At 41.2% G+C, this 15,215-nt stretch overlaps 1 protein-coding gene across 4 annotated transcripts in view; it reads left to right on the forward strand.

The window, feature by feature from the left end:
• Positions 1 to 15,215, forward strand: part of LOC126188087 (uncharacterized) — a 538,033-nt gene that overhangs the window by 514,326 nt on the left and 8,492 nt on the right. For all 4 annotated transcript variants that reach the window (XM_049929542.1, XM_049929546.1, XM_049929543.1 and 1 more), the window contains 2 exons: positions 4,962 to 5,089; positions 8,937 to 9,143. In XM_049929542.1, the coding sequence (XP_049785499.1) occupies positions 4,962 to 5,089; positions 8,937 to 9,143 (335 nt within the window). The remainder of the gene's footprint in view (positions 1 to 4,961; positions 5,090 to 8,936; positions 9,144 to 15,215) is intronic.

Genomic DNA, 15,215 nt, shown 5'->3' on the forward strand with positions numbered 1-15,215 from the left:
ATGTGGTCTTACTCAGCCCAACATGCCAGCTTCCTAGAAATTGCCTCAAAATCTCTGATGACTCTATCCATGCTTCTTCCATGTCAAGCCAATGAACCATCAGCATTACCTACACCTGCATTTTTTATAGTTGACATCCCTTTGGCACCAAAATATCACTTCCATGATATTGTTTGACCTTCCATGGGCAGCACATCTGCAGTGATGAGAGTTCTCTGGGCCTGTATACTGAAAGTCTCACTAAGTCCTTCAAAGATGGGCATTATCCCTCAAACCTAGTATACAGACAGCTTTTCCATGCCATATCCACACACATCCCAAATGCTCTGCCCACTCTAGGAACACACACCAAATCTGCACAATAGTCTGATCCATCCTTATGCCTCATGGGTCTTACTCATGTAGAAGAACCAGCTGCAAAACCTGCCCAGTACACCTACCCAGAATGTCATACTCAGGTCCCATCACAGTCTTATCCCATCCAGCTGGACATAGGACCACTTGTGAAGGCAGACATGTCATATACTATTTCTGCTGCAACACATCCTCTGTTCCCATAATCCTCCTGGCCTCAATGTTCACCAACCCTCTGCACCAGGCCCACTTCTACACTGTCCCAGAATCTTGAATTCACTCATCCTGCAACCATGCCCTCTCCCCTACAGTCTCAATTCCTCTGTTCTGTCACATCCTTCCAACTCACTCTTCCATGTTGTCACCATGGCACCTTGCACAAACTCACCGGTATTTGTCTGTGTCGCATTCCTACCTCGTGCAGCTAATGCCCCTCATGCATGTCTATGCTGTCGCTCCCTCCAAGCCATCAGCCGCTCTTCACTAACACTCCTTCCTTCTCCTCACCTCTTTTCTCCCTTTGTTGACTCTGCTGAACATGTCCCCCACCCCAGTCATACAGTAGACCTGGCACAGTATATTCAGCCATTCAGCCAGTACACAGTGTAGCTGGACAGGTGTGTGTGTGTGTGTGTGTGTGTGTGTGTGTGTGTGTGTGTGTGTGTGAACTTAAGCTCAAAAAGATTAATCTAAAAGCTAGCCTTTCTTAAATGTATTTTCAATGACTCTACTGTTCGGCCAGTTGTTACCTTTACTCTTAAATTATTTGCATTCTACCAAGTCTTTTCATTTATTCGGTATTTTATTCACTTGTATGTAGTATGATGTAGCTCTATGGAATTTTTGTGGTAGCATACCAGAATAAAATCTTATCAGTACTTGATGGTGTAAATCAATCTTTAATATTCTCATATTGCTTGTATTCATATTTAGTTGTAAACTAGGGATGTTAAATTTAGTACAGTCTTCATTTATTGCCAATAAAATATCCTGGAGATATTGTGAGAAGGAAAGTTGTTACTCACCATATAGCAGAGATGCTGAGTTGCAGATAGGCACAACAAAAAGATTTTCACACTTAAAGCTTTTGTCCAATAGCCTTTGTCAAAAATACACACACGACTGTAGTCTCAGGCAACTAAAACCACACTGCGAGCAGCAGGAGCAGCACCAGTGCATGATGGGAGTGGCGACTGGGTGGGGGAAAGGAGGAGGCTGGGGTGGGGAGGGGGAGGGATAGTGTGGTGGGGATGGCGGACAGTAAAGTGCTGCTGGTTGCGCGGTGTCCAGGGGAGAGGTGGGGAAAAGGGGGAATAGCGGAAAAGGAGAGAAATATTAATAAAATAAATAAAAAAATACTGGGTGTGGTGGTGGAATGAAGGCTGTGTAGTATCGGAATGGGAGCAAGGAAGGGGCTGGATGGGTGAGGATAGTGATTAACGAAGGTTGAGACCAGGAGGGTTATGGGAACATAGGACATATTGCAGGGAAAGTTCCCAAGTGCGCAGTTCAGAAAAGCTGGTGTTGGTGGGAAGAATCTATATGGCACAGGCTGTGAAGCAGTCATTGAAATGAAGGATGTCATGTTTGGCAGCGTGTTCAACAACAAGGTGGTCCACTTGTTTATTGGGCACAGTTTGTCGGTGGCCATTCATGCAGACAGCCAGCTTGTTGGTTCTCATGTGTACATAGACTGCAGCACAGTGGTTGCAGCTTAGCTTGTAGACCACATGACTGGTTTCACAGGTAGCCCTGCCTTTGATGGGATATGTGATGTTAGTGACTGGACTGGTGGTGTGGTGGTGGTGGTGGTGGTGGGAGGATGTATGGGACAGGTCTGGCATCTAGATCTATTACAGGGGTATGAGCCATGAGGTAAGGGATTGGGAGGAGGGGTTGTGTAATGATGGACGAGTATATTCTGTAGGTTTTGTGGACAGCAGAATACCACTGTGGAAGGGGTGCAAAGGATAGTGGGGAGGACATTTCTCATTTCAGGTCATGACGAGAGGTAATCAAAACCCTGGCAGAGAATGTAATTCAGTTGCTTCAGTCCTGGATGGTACTGAGTAATGAGGGGAATGCTCCTCTGTGGCCAGATGGTGGGGCTTTGGGAGGTGATGGGAGACTGGAAAGATAAGGCACAGGAGATTTGTTTTTGTACAAGGACGGGAGGATAATTATGGTCAGTGAAGGCTTCAGTGAGACCCTCGGTATATTTCGAGAGGGACTGCTCGTCAGTGCACATGCAACGACCACAGGTCTCTAGGGTGTACAGAAGGGACGTCTTGGTATGGAATGTGTGGCAGCTGTTAAAGTGGAGGTGTTGCTGGTGGTTAGTAGGTTTGATACGGACGGAGGTACTGTTGTAGCCATCTCCGAGGTGGAGGTCAACATCTAGGAAGGTGGTTTGTTGGGTTGAGTAGGACCAGGTGAAGCAAGGGAGAAGTTGTTGAGGTTCTGGAGGAATGTGGATAGGGTGTCCTCACCTTTGATCCAGATAGCAAAGATGTCCTCAGTGAATGTGAACCAGGTGAGTGGTTTAGGATTCTGGGTGTTTAGTAAGGATTCCTCTAGATGGCCGATGAACAGGTTGGCATAGGATGGGGTCATGTGGGTCCCCACAGCCGTACCCCAGATTTGTTTGTAGGTAATGTCTTCAAAGAAGTAGTAATTGTTAGTGAGGATATAGTTAGTCATGGTAACTGAGGAGGAGGTTGTTGGTTTGGAATTCGTCGGACGTTGGGAAAGGTAGTGTTCAATAGCAGTAAGGCCATGTGCGGTAGGAACGTTAAGTGTACAGGGAGCTGACATCATTAGTGACAAGCAGGGCACCGTGTGGTGAAGGGACAGGAACTGCGGAGAGTTGGTGGAGGAAATGATTGGTCTTTTATATAGTATGGTAGATGCCGGGTAATAGATTGAAGGTGTTGGTCTATGAGAACAGAGATTCTCTGAGTGGGGGCACAGTAACCAGCCACAATGGGGCATCATGGGTGGTTAGGTTTATGGATTTTAAGAAACATGTAGGAGGTGGGAGTGGTAAGGGTGAGTAAAAAGATGGACTCTGGGGAGAGGTTCTGGGATGGGCCTAAGTATATGACTAGTGACTGGAGAGCCTGTTGGGGTCACTGTGGCAAGGTCTGTAGGTGGAAGTATCTGGCAGTTGGTGGAGTCCTTCTGCCAGGTAATCCTTGCAATTCAGAACAACAGTGGTGGAGCCTTTGTCCACAGGTAGGATTATAATGTCAGGATCAGCTTTTAGATGGTGGACTGCGGTTCTTTCTGTGGATGTAAGGTTAGTCTGCATGTTGAGGGATTTGGGGAATGATAGTGAGGCAAGGTTTGAGGTTAAGAAACTCTAGAAAGTTAACAGGGGTGGTTTTGGGGAGTGGGGGTGGATCACGGTTGGATAGAGGAATGAACTGAGTTAAGCAAGGTTGAGTCTGATTGGTAGGGTTGGTGGCGAAAAAGTGTTTCCACTGTAGGGACCAGAAGAAGGAGAGAAGATCTTTAACAAGTTCTGCATAATTCAATTTGGGAGTGGGGCAAAAGGTGAGGTCTTCGGAAAGGACTGATATTTCTGTGGGGCTAAGGCTTCTGGAAGAAAGGTTCATGACTGTGCTGCAGGTATGTTTAAGTTCTGGATTCTGTTTGCTGGTGGGAGTGAGTTTTGGAGGTGGGGTAAGTGTAGTAGGTCTGTGAGACAGGGTTTGTCAGCTATGAGGGGGCATGGGGGGTTTTGGAGGGGGCATGGGGGGGTTTTTGTGGTAGAGGTGGTGGACAGTGGTACTCCAAGGCGGGAGTAGGAAGTGAGCAGGATGGAGAGCTTTTTTAGGTGGCATCATACATGTTGCTCAAGTTCCTGCAGGGCAGGAGTTTCAATGTGTGTTATGTATTCCAGGAATTTGGGATTGCATAGCAGGAGAATCTTGCGGATGGAGAGATGGTACTGTAAGGTGGTTTGGGCTTGGTTGATAAGGTTTTACAGGACTATGTTGGTGAGGGATAAGGATTGGTGGAATTTAAACAGCTGGAGGTCATTGTGGAAGGAGTGGTGGCAGCCAGGAGTTGGGTAATTTGAAGGTAAGGCCATTAGGGGGGATTCCATGAACCAAGCAAAAATGCAGGAACAGTATGTGGGACTGGGATCTGGCTACGGATAAGGAGACTTTTCTGTATTGATGCAGGTGGAAGGAGCAAGGATCCATGGTGGCAGAAAAATGCGAAAAATTACATAAATAATATAGATAAGCACCCGAAAAATTTATATAAAATATACCCAAATATGTGTGAAAATATATGAAAATGGTAGAATGGATGCAAAAAGGGAAAGCAAGATGAAATCTGAGTAAGTCAATGATAGCGAAACACAAAAAGTCGCTAAAATTGGTGAGAAGTCACAAGGATCAAAGTAAAGTATAACTTTTAAAAAAAAATTCGTAGAAGCTACTCTATGTTAAAAATAATAATTTTTACACGCACACACACACACACACACACACACACACACACACACACACACACACACACGCACACGATATTTTGTGCTAGTCATGTTAATGTAGTATGTAAAATATCATTTGCTAATTTTCTCTTTATTTCAGGAAGTAATATGGGAAGCAGTGCATCTATTCAGAGTCGCCGTGGCCCAAGAAGTAATTCCAGGATGAGCTATTTGTCCCAGTCTCAGGGGCAAAGTCGAACTTCAATCTTCAGAGAAAATACATTCCCGGTACTGAATGAAAATTTTCTAGTTATTAAGTAATGAAATATTTCTGGTTTATACTGTTATTAACAAACATTGAATTGATACCAAATTGTCTTCACGTTAAGGCAGACACACTAACCTCCATTGTTTGCTGCAAACACAGACTGATGATTATTTCTCTTACGTCAATCTAATCAATATGTGTCAAATTATCTCCTGCCAGTGTTAAGATTTTTAAGATAGACTCTTACTCTGGCATTGAAGAAAGGTCAGAATGAGAAGTTCTCTTACTCTACTGACAGCTCCCTTATTAGAAGGCAGACGAGTGCTTGAATGTTAAATTATTGGTCCTGAGTTGGACACTGTGAGAGTACATGAAAGCTCCACTGTTTGGAAACACAGAAGACAGGAGGAATGTAATATATCCCCTGGAAACAAAATCTTTCATAATGTCCTGATAATAAGTTAAGTATGGAAAAAGAAGAAGAAAGAGATACTGCTGAGGCAAATAACTTGGCCACTTGGGATTCATGGACAGATACTGCTTTGTAGTGTGTGTTATCAAGGTAAGAAAGAATAAAGATGAATAAAGATGTTCTTCTTACTGGTGCATAGTATAAGTTTTTTTGAGAAAACTGAAACCTCTGACAATGATGTGGAAGTAATGGCTCATATCAGTTAAGCAGTTGTTAGTTAAATGAAACGGAAAGAGAATTATTGATGGTTAGAAAGCTTTAAAGAAATAAACTAATTGTGTTGCAGATATTGGTCACAGAGTGAGTTAGTGTAATCGGTGGAATATCTGAAGTATTATTCCAATTTTTGTGGATAATTATAACGTTGTACAAATAAAAGGGAGGTAGTGTTGTGATATACAGTGCAAGGAGCACCATATCATGTGACGCACCATCTGGTATGACTGTAACGTGTATTTAGAACGTATAGCACTGATTTTCATGTTCATTTTGGTTTGGTAAAGATACTTGGCCACTGCGGTATTTTTCAATATGGATGACATAAAAGAAATAAGTATTAAGTTTATCAATGACACCAATAGTTTTCTGAGCATATAAATTTTTCTTGGTAGAATCAAGTAGTGGGTAGTCCAGGACAGAACAATGACAATATTGTGAAAAGGACAGATTGCTGAGTCACAGTCTGGCCTCAGCAGCCAGTGACAATGGTCATGTGAGAGAGTTATGCTTGTGTGAATGTGTATGTGTTTTCTATTTGGAAGAAGGCCTTTTGATCAAAAGCTTAAAAGTCTAGCAGTATTTTCTTTGTGCCTGTCTGCAACTCAGTGTTTGCTCTGTATGGTGAGTAGCGATCTATTCTTTTCATGATACTGTTGTTCTAGGTAGAGTCAGAAGCAGAAACAGTGGCACAATGTGGCTTTTACTTGAGTATTGCCATGGTATTTTATTTCTATTTTATATCACATGCGTTTCTTTCTTCATCAGTCTGTTTGTGATAGGCTCATAAGGATATAGTGTGTTCAGTATTATTCTTCTTCATTTCATTTTACCTGAAAATTTGTGTGACCTTTCTGAACAAACCAGTATGTAGATAGTAATGTTACAAAAAGACAGTAGTAATGCTAGGTCACATTTGTGTTATACATAAGTTCAACATAGAAAATAAAAAAAAAATGAGTAACTCCATAATTGTTCAGCCAACGGCCTTGCCTCAGTGATAACACATTCCTGTTACATCTGTTTAGCGCTGCTGGGCCGGGCTAGCACTTGGATGGGTTACCATCCAATCTGTCGAGTGCTTTTGCCAAGCAGGGTGCACTCAGTCCTTGTGAGGCAAACTGAAGAGCTACTTGATTGAGAAGTTGTGACTCCAGTCTCATAAACTGACATATGGCTGGGAGAGCAGAGTGCTAACCACATGCTCCTCCATATCTGCATCCAATGATGCCTGTGGGCTGAGGATGACGCAGTAGCCAGTCGGTACGGTTGGGCCTTCATGGCCTGTTCGGGCGGAGTTTTTAGTTTTTTACATAATTGTTCAGTCTTACATTATATTAAATCATACATATATTTTATAGTTCTAGATTTTTTTTTCTCTTCAATGTGAGTAAGAAACTCGTACAAACTGTAAAATGACCTTTCCAGAATAAATTTCCTCAGAGGCCCCCTAAATATGGACTTCCAATCATTGTGAAATCATGCTTCCTTCTTTTCTTGTATTCGTTATATTCGCTGTTTCTTTTATATGACTCTGTATTTTTACTGCTGAAACATGTAAGTGAAAATATATGTATTGAGAAGTAGTTGTAAGAATTTTTAGTTTCCGGAAAAGGTACAACTAGATCTACAGTCTATACCACTCATTATTCTTACAAAAGGTTTTTGGGTCAAGAATATATCCTTTGGTGGTGAATGGTGTCCACAAAGTTTAATTCCATATGTCAGTGGGGAAGTATCCATAGTATGCTGCTTTCATAGTGTTTAAGTTACCATTCTCAGAAGTAATATGTATGGCAAAAAATTAGTGAGCTGAGCATCTTGTGAAGATTTATTATATGATGATCAGTTTACACCCAGGAAATTGTTGTTCAACTCCTTCTGTTGTCTATGTGGCACACATAAGTTAGCTCTTCCTGAATTTTGGCAGTTGCTGTAAATTGAGTGTCGTTAGTTTCATTAAAGTATAACAATGCTCTATTGACACTAAACCATTTTACTAAATCCGTAAGGGTATTGTTAATAGTTCCCTGAGGATTTTTACGGGTGTCATCTCAAAAGTGATGAAATTGCAATGCAGCTTTATACATTGTGGTTGGTCATTTGTAAATATCAGGAACAGTAAAGGACCAAGAATAGAACCTTGTGGCACTCCACATTTGATGATCTTCCATTCTGATCAAGACGGACCACTATAGAAATTGTCTCAACTGCCCATTCTGCTTCCTATAATTGAGATGTGACTGTAACCACTTGATACACCACTTATTTCTGTAATAATGTTTGATGGTTTACAGTGCCAAAGGCTTTTGATAAATCACAAAACAATTTTGTTGTCAACATTTTGTCCTTTAGAGATTTAGAACTTTATTTATAAAAGCAAATATTGCTTGTTTGGTTGCCAGATCCTTCGGAAACCAAACTGTCTTTTTCTGAGAATATCAAATCTGTTAGATGTTCCAAAATTCTTGTACATATGAGCTTTTCTAGAATCCTCAAAAAAAGCAATCAATAGAGAAATTGGCCTGTAATTTGCTTCTATTTTTTCACTTTTCTTGAAGAGCAGTTTCACAACAGCATATTTGAGCCTGTCAGGCACAGTTCCTTGTTCATGCATTGAAAATCTGGCTAAGTACATCACTAATAGAACCAAAATCTTTTACTCGACATATTGTTTGAGATATTATCTACTCCAGTGGAATTTTTATTCTTCAGAGATGATTCTTTTTTAAATTTCAGATGAAGCTAATATGAATTATACCAATATTTCTGGGAATAGTATTTTGCATACGATTCAATGCTTCATTAACAGAGCCCTTGCAGCCTGTCTATGCTGACACTGATAAGAAGTGTTTGTTGAAAATATTCACAGTGTAATCAAGGCTTCCTAGAGCAATGGTAAAATTCACTGATACATTAGAAGCTGGACTCTAATCTTAATACAACTGTTCTGATGTGGATTTTCCAAGGTTCCACAAAGCCTTCAAATAAGTGCCAAGATTGCCCCATTAATGGTTTCTTTGTCTAAACTTTTCCTTAAGCAAGCCTCATTACTCTTAATTGCTCTGTTAAAGAAAGAGATTAACCTTAGAACATGTGAAACTGAACCTGATATTATTGTTTCTCATTTGCTTTTTAATTTCTTTGGTTTAATAAACAAATCTGTTTTCTGTCAATAGGACGAAATGTTCCGAATGTCTGATATATCTTTGGCTGGATCAACTAACACCATTGGCTCAGCAATTCAGATGGTGGCACCTAAGGAACATGCTCCAAAATCACACCAGGGAGCTGGTGAAGGGGTTGAAGAAGATCATGAATCAACAGAAGCCTCACAGCTGATTCCACCTCGTAAAAACAATCTTGGTCAGAGGAAAATATCAAGGGTATGGATAATTCTTAATTTAATGGAAATGCAACCACTCGTCTATAGCTAACGGTTGTGTGGCATAGAGGAAACTGCTTATACAAGCTTCTGAGCTCTTGCTCTTTCTCTGGTAGAGGTACACCCATAAACACAAACCTGTGGTCCAGTGCATAGATAAAATTCACTCTAAGGAGAAAAAAGCCAACAATGAAAGAATTATCCAAATGAGACAAAAATCGGTAGATGTGATGTACATATAAAGACAAAAAAATTATTATAGTTTCCAAAAAATGGATAATTTTTTCAAGAGAGAGAGCTTCACAAATTGAGCAAGTCAACAAGTGTTGGTCCACCTTTGGCACTTATACAAGCAGTTGTTCAGCTTGACATCGATTGATGTAATCGGTGGATGTCCTCCTTAGGGTAACTTGCCAAATTCTGTCCAATTGGTGCATTAATCAAAATCCCAAGGTGGTAGGAGTGCTCTGCCCATTATCCTCCAAAGGTTCTGAAGTAGGGAGAGATCCAGTGACTTTGCTGGCCAAGGTAGGGTTTGGCAAGCATGAAGACAAGTGTAGAAATTTTCGCCATGTGTGGGTGGGCATTATCTTGCTGAAATGTAAGCCAAGGATGGGTTGCCATGAAGGGGCAACAAAATGGAGCATAGAATATCACTGATATAATGCTGTGCTGTAAGGGCGACATAGATGACAGCTAAAGGGGTCTTGCTATGAAATTAAATGGCACCCCAGACTGTCACTCCTGGTTTTCGGGCCTTATGACTGTTGACAGTCAGGTTGGTATCCTACTGCAGTCAAGGGCATCTCCAGACCTGTCTTTGATGGTCATTTGGGCTTAAATCGAATCAGTACTATTCACTGAAGACAATTCTACTCCAGTCAATGAGATTCCAGGCCGAAGATGTGTCTGGAGATGCCCTGGACAGCGGCGGGATACCAACCTGACTGCCACTCACTATACAACCTGATTACCAGGGGTAATGGTTTGGGATGCCATTTCTGTTCACAGCAGGGTCCCTTTGGTTCTCAGCTGCACAACTTTTACAGTGTAGTTGTACGTTGACGGTATTCTACACCCCGTTTTGTTGCCTTTCATGGCAGGCCATCCAGGGCTTACATTTATGCAAGACAGTGCTGCCCACAGATGCAAGCGTCTTTACTGCTTGTCTTTGTGTTTGCCAAACCTTACCTTGGGCCAGCGAAGTGGCCAGGTCTCTCCCCAACTGAGACTGTTTGGAGCATTATGGGTTGGGCCTTCCAATCATCTCAGGATTCTGATGGCCTAGTGCACCAGTTGGATGGAATTTGGCACAATATCCCTCAGAAGGACACCCAACAACTCTGTCAATCAGTGCTAAGCCAAATAACTGTGCGCATAAGGGCCGCAGGTGCACCAATGCATAATTGACTTGCTCAATTTGTGAAGGTCTTCTTCATGAATAAATCATCCAATTTTTTTCTGAAATTGCAGTTGTTTGTCTGCACACATATATCACATCCACCATTTTCAGTCTCATTGAGATAATTCCTATGTGGTGTGTTTTTGGGTACATTGTTTCCATACATCTTCTGATCTGTCCAAACAAGTAGATTAGCCAAAAGCTTTGCCATTGTTGTTGATCAGTTCAAGTTATCAGATATCACAGTGGAAGAACAAAGTATGCCAAAGTCATCTTTTTTCTCAAGAGCTGACAATGATAAGTGATTTAATAATTTAGTACAAGGTAGAAGTGCATCGTGATAATACAAGGGTACTGATTATTTGTTTTTGCCCTCACAAACAACCATCTCATTCTCTGTGGGACTAAAAGCATTACAAAAAGGGTGAAACAGACATATAAGAAGGATACATAAGGCAAAAATAAAAGTTCCTGTATACAGCTCATATATATACAGATCGTAAAGATCATTGCAGAAGGCAGGTTGTTCCAAACCTTATATGATTTGCATAAAAATACTGATGCATACCATATGACAGATAGTTATAATTAGGCACACTTCTGAGCCAGTGTCTCCTCCTTCAGGCAGAAGGGTTGAAGGGGAAGGGAGAGGGATGAAGGAAAAGAACTGGAGAGGTCTAGGAAAAGGGGTAGATTGCATAAAAGTCACCCAGAACTGCAGGTCAGGGGAGACCTACCTGACAGAATTAATAGAAATATTAAAAAAGGTAGGAAGATTTTTCTGTTTAGCAAAAGTGACAAAAAGCAGATTTCAGAGTACCTGATGGCTCAACACAAAAATTTTGTCTCAAGTACAGATAGTGTTGAGGATCAGTGGACAAAGTTCAGAACCATCGTACAATATGTATTAGATGAGTATGTGCCAAGCAAGATCGTAAGAGATGGAAAAGAGCCACCGTGGTACAACAACCAACTTAGAAAACTGCTGTGGAAGCAAAGGAAACTTCACAGCAAAACATAAACATAGCCAAAGCCTTGCACACAAACAAAAACTAAGCAAAGCAAAATGTAGTGTGAGGAGGGCTATGCGAGAGACGTTCATTGAATTCGAAAGTAAAGTTCTATGTACTGACTTGGCAGAAAATCCTAAGAAATTTTGGTCTTATGTCAAAGTGGTAGGTGGATCAAAACAAAATGTCCAGACACTCTGTGACCAAAATGGTACTGAAACAGAGGATGACAGGCTTAAGGCCGAACTACTAAATGTCTTTTTCCAAAGCTGTTTCACAGAGGAAGACTGTGCACTGTAGTTCCTTCTCTAGATTGTCGCACAGATGACAAAATGGTAGATATCGAAATAGACAACAGAGGGATAGAGAAACAATTAAAATCGCTCAAGAGAGGAAAGGTCGCTGGACCTGATGGGATACCAGTTCGATTTTACACAGAGTATGCGAGGGAACTTGCCTTCCCCCCCCCCCCCCCCCCTTCTTGCAGCGGTGTATCGTAGGTTCGTAGGTCTCTAGAGGAGCATAGCATTCCAAAGGATTGGAAAAAGGCACAGGTCATCCCTGGTTTTCAAGAAGGGACGTCGAACAGATGTGCAGAACTATAGACCTATATCTCTAACGTCTATCAGTTGTAGAATTTTGTAACACATATTACGTTCGAGTATAATGACTTTTCTGGAGACTAGAAATCTACTCTGTAGGAATCAGCATGGGTTTCGAAAAAGACGATTGTGTGAAACCCAGCTCGCGCTATTCGTCCACGAGACTCAGAGGGCCATAGACACGGGTTCCCAGGTAGATGCCGTGTTTCTTGACTTTCGCAAGGCATTCGATACAGTTCCCCACAGTCGTTTAATGAACAAAGTAAGAGCATATGGACTATCAGACCAATTGTGTGGTTGGATTGAAGAGTTCCTAGACAACAAAACGCAGCATGTCATTCTCAATGGAGAGAAGTCTTCCCAAGTAAGAGTGATTTCAGGTGTGCCGCAGGGGAGTGTCGTAGGACCGTTGCTATTCATAAATAAATGACCTTGTGGGTGACATCAGAAGTTCATTGAGGCTTTTTGCAGTGATGCTGTGGTATATCGAGAGGTTGTAACAATGGAAAATTGTACTGAAATGCAGGAGGATCTGCAGCGAATTGACGCATGGTGCAGGGAATTGCAATCGAATCTCAATGTAGACAAGTATAATGTGCTGCGAATACATAGAAAGAAAGATCCCTTATCATTTAGCTACAATATAGCAGGTCAGCAACTGGAAGCAGTTAATTCCATAAATTATCTGGGAGTACGCATTAGGAGTGATTTAAAATGGAATGATCATATAAAGTTGATCGTCAGTAAAGCAGATGCCAGACTGAGATTAATTGGAAGAATCCTAAGGAAATGCAATCCGAAAACAAAGGAAGTAGGTTACAGTATGCTTGTTCGCCCGCTGCTTGAATACTGCTCATCAGTGTGTTATCTGTACCAGATAGGGTTGATAGAAGAGATAGAGAAGACTAACGGAGAGCAGCGCACTTCGTTACAGGATCATTTAGTAATCGCAACTGCGTTAAACTCCAGTGGAAGACTCTGCAGGAGAGACGCTCAGTAGCTCGGTACGGGCTTTTGTTGAAGTTTCGAGAACGTACCTTCATCGAGGAGTCAAGCAGTATATTGCTCCCTCCTACGTATATCTCGTGAAGAGACCATGAAGATAAAATCAGGGAGATTAGAGCCCACACAGAGGCATACCGACAATCCTACTTTCCACGAACAATACGAGACTGGAATAGAAGGGAGAACCAATAGAGGTACTCGATGTACCCTCCGCACACACCGTCAGGTGGCTTGCGGAGTATGGATGTAGATGTAGATGAAGGAAAGACTGATCATTGGGGACTGCACCAGATGAGATATGTAAACCTGAGAGTTTAAGGGTGGAAGACAGGATAATACGCAAGAAAGAGATTGCTGCTAAAATCAGTGTGCGTTCTGCCACAGCTTCATGAGTAGATTTTTTTATCTATCCAATTACATTATATTGTCAAACATTCATTCTTTTTGTTGTTATATTAGCCCATGTGGCCATCATTCCTTCTTATGTAACCCTCTTGTCAGTTTTTGTTGTCATATGTCTTGTTCGAACTGTTGTCTGTTTTCTACCTTACATGCGAATTGCTTTGCTTATTTACCTGTATCAACAAGATTAATCAACACGTTGCCCCTACATCTTTTAGGGTATCGAATTCTGTACACATAGATGGCGCATTTCTATTTGTGTATAACAGTTCCATTGTTATTTACAAATTTGCCTATAACTATTTACAGGCCACTAAACTGCAGGGCTTTCTCCCAATCATCTTTTGCCAATTTATTCACAAATTTAACAGTTAGTTTCTTTCTCACCTTCCACTTCTCTTGTTTATACATAATTCTTTTACGTTTTTGTGCATTTTTTTTTTTTCCTCACCAAACTGCTCTGATGGACTTTTACTACCATTTACTATGTTACTTTACTTTCCGAGCTAAGTAGTTTACATTTTCTCCTATGACTTTCTGTTTATCCAGTTTTTAAAATTTGTCTATTTTCACAACTTTCCCAACTGATTTTTTTTTCTTTTCCTATCATATTTTTCATATCATATAGGCCACTTTTCTGGTGAGAAATTTTTGCCCACTCATTACCTCTTGTTAACCATTGTCTGCTCTCACCATTTTTGTACAAATTTTTCTGATCTTTTTCCCGAATTTTTTCCTTGCTTTTCTTCCATTTTTCTATCTTTTATCCATCCACTGCTTATCTTTATCGCCACTCTCACAATTTATAACACTCCAAACCGTCCTCTCTTGCCATGATGAATCATATCACATATTACATATGTTCTTTTCGAAAACAGCTTTTGCACTATCAGATCTAAGGTCCCACATTTTGTTTCTTGAAACTTGTTTGTCCCTAGGAGCTACTCCAGAAGGCCTAACATTGAAAGTCCCTGTTTCTGGATATAATCCTACTCTACACCAGGCTCTTTTATAGTTTCAAATACTCTAATCCCTTGCTCTTACCCAGCTAATCTGTCCTACATGCCTCATCAGCCAATTTCCACTCCACTAGACTTTTCTTTTTTTTTTTTTTTTTTTTAATTTTATTTTGTAAAATCCTGCAATTATCTTCCCCTCATGTGTCCTTAGATGGTATCATCCACCAAGCCAACTTCAGACTGCAACAATGCCAAACTTCACCTCAAAAATCTATCCCACCTTCTCCTAAACTATCTGAACAGTGGTATTTCCCTTCATGTCCCTCTGCAGCTCCCTAAAGAGCCACACAATCAACCACCAGTGCTCTCCTACAGACCAAGCTTGGTCAACCTCCTTAACATTCAACAGCCTTCACAGCTGCCACCAAGACCAAGAATAACCCGTAATCACAAGAACCAGTCACAACAGTACAGTGTCCTCAGCCTCTCATCTAAAGCACTCTCCCCTCCTGAATTACCTGTATTATTGAAGGGTCTCACTTTCAGTCCTAAACCTGCATTTAATCATGCTGCTTTGGTGAATGACCTACCATGTGATGTCGTTTGGAAATATCACTTTGCAACCCAATCCCAAAACCTTTCCAACAGTAAGCCTGACATAGAACCCTGCATTGAACAGTTTTGACCACTATC

The sequence above is a fragment of the Schistocerca cancellata genome, chromosome 5, assembly GCF_023864275.1.
Source record: "Schistocerca cancellata isolate TAMUIC-IGC-003103 chromosome 5, iqSchCanc2.1, whole genome shotgun sequence".
NCBI classification, from domain to species: domain Eukaryota; kingdom Metazoa; phylum Arthropoda; class Insecta; order Orthoptera; family Acrididae; genus Schistocerca; species Schistocerca cancellata.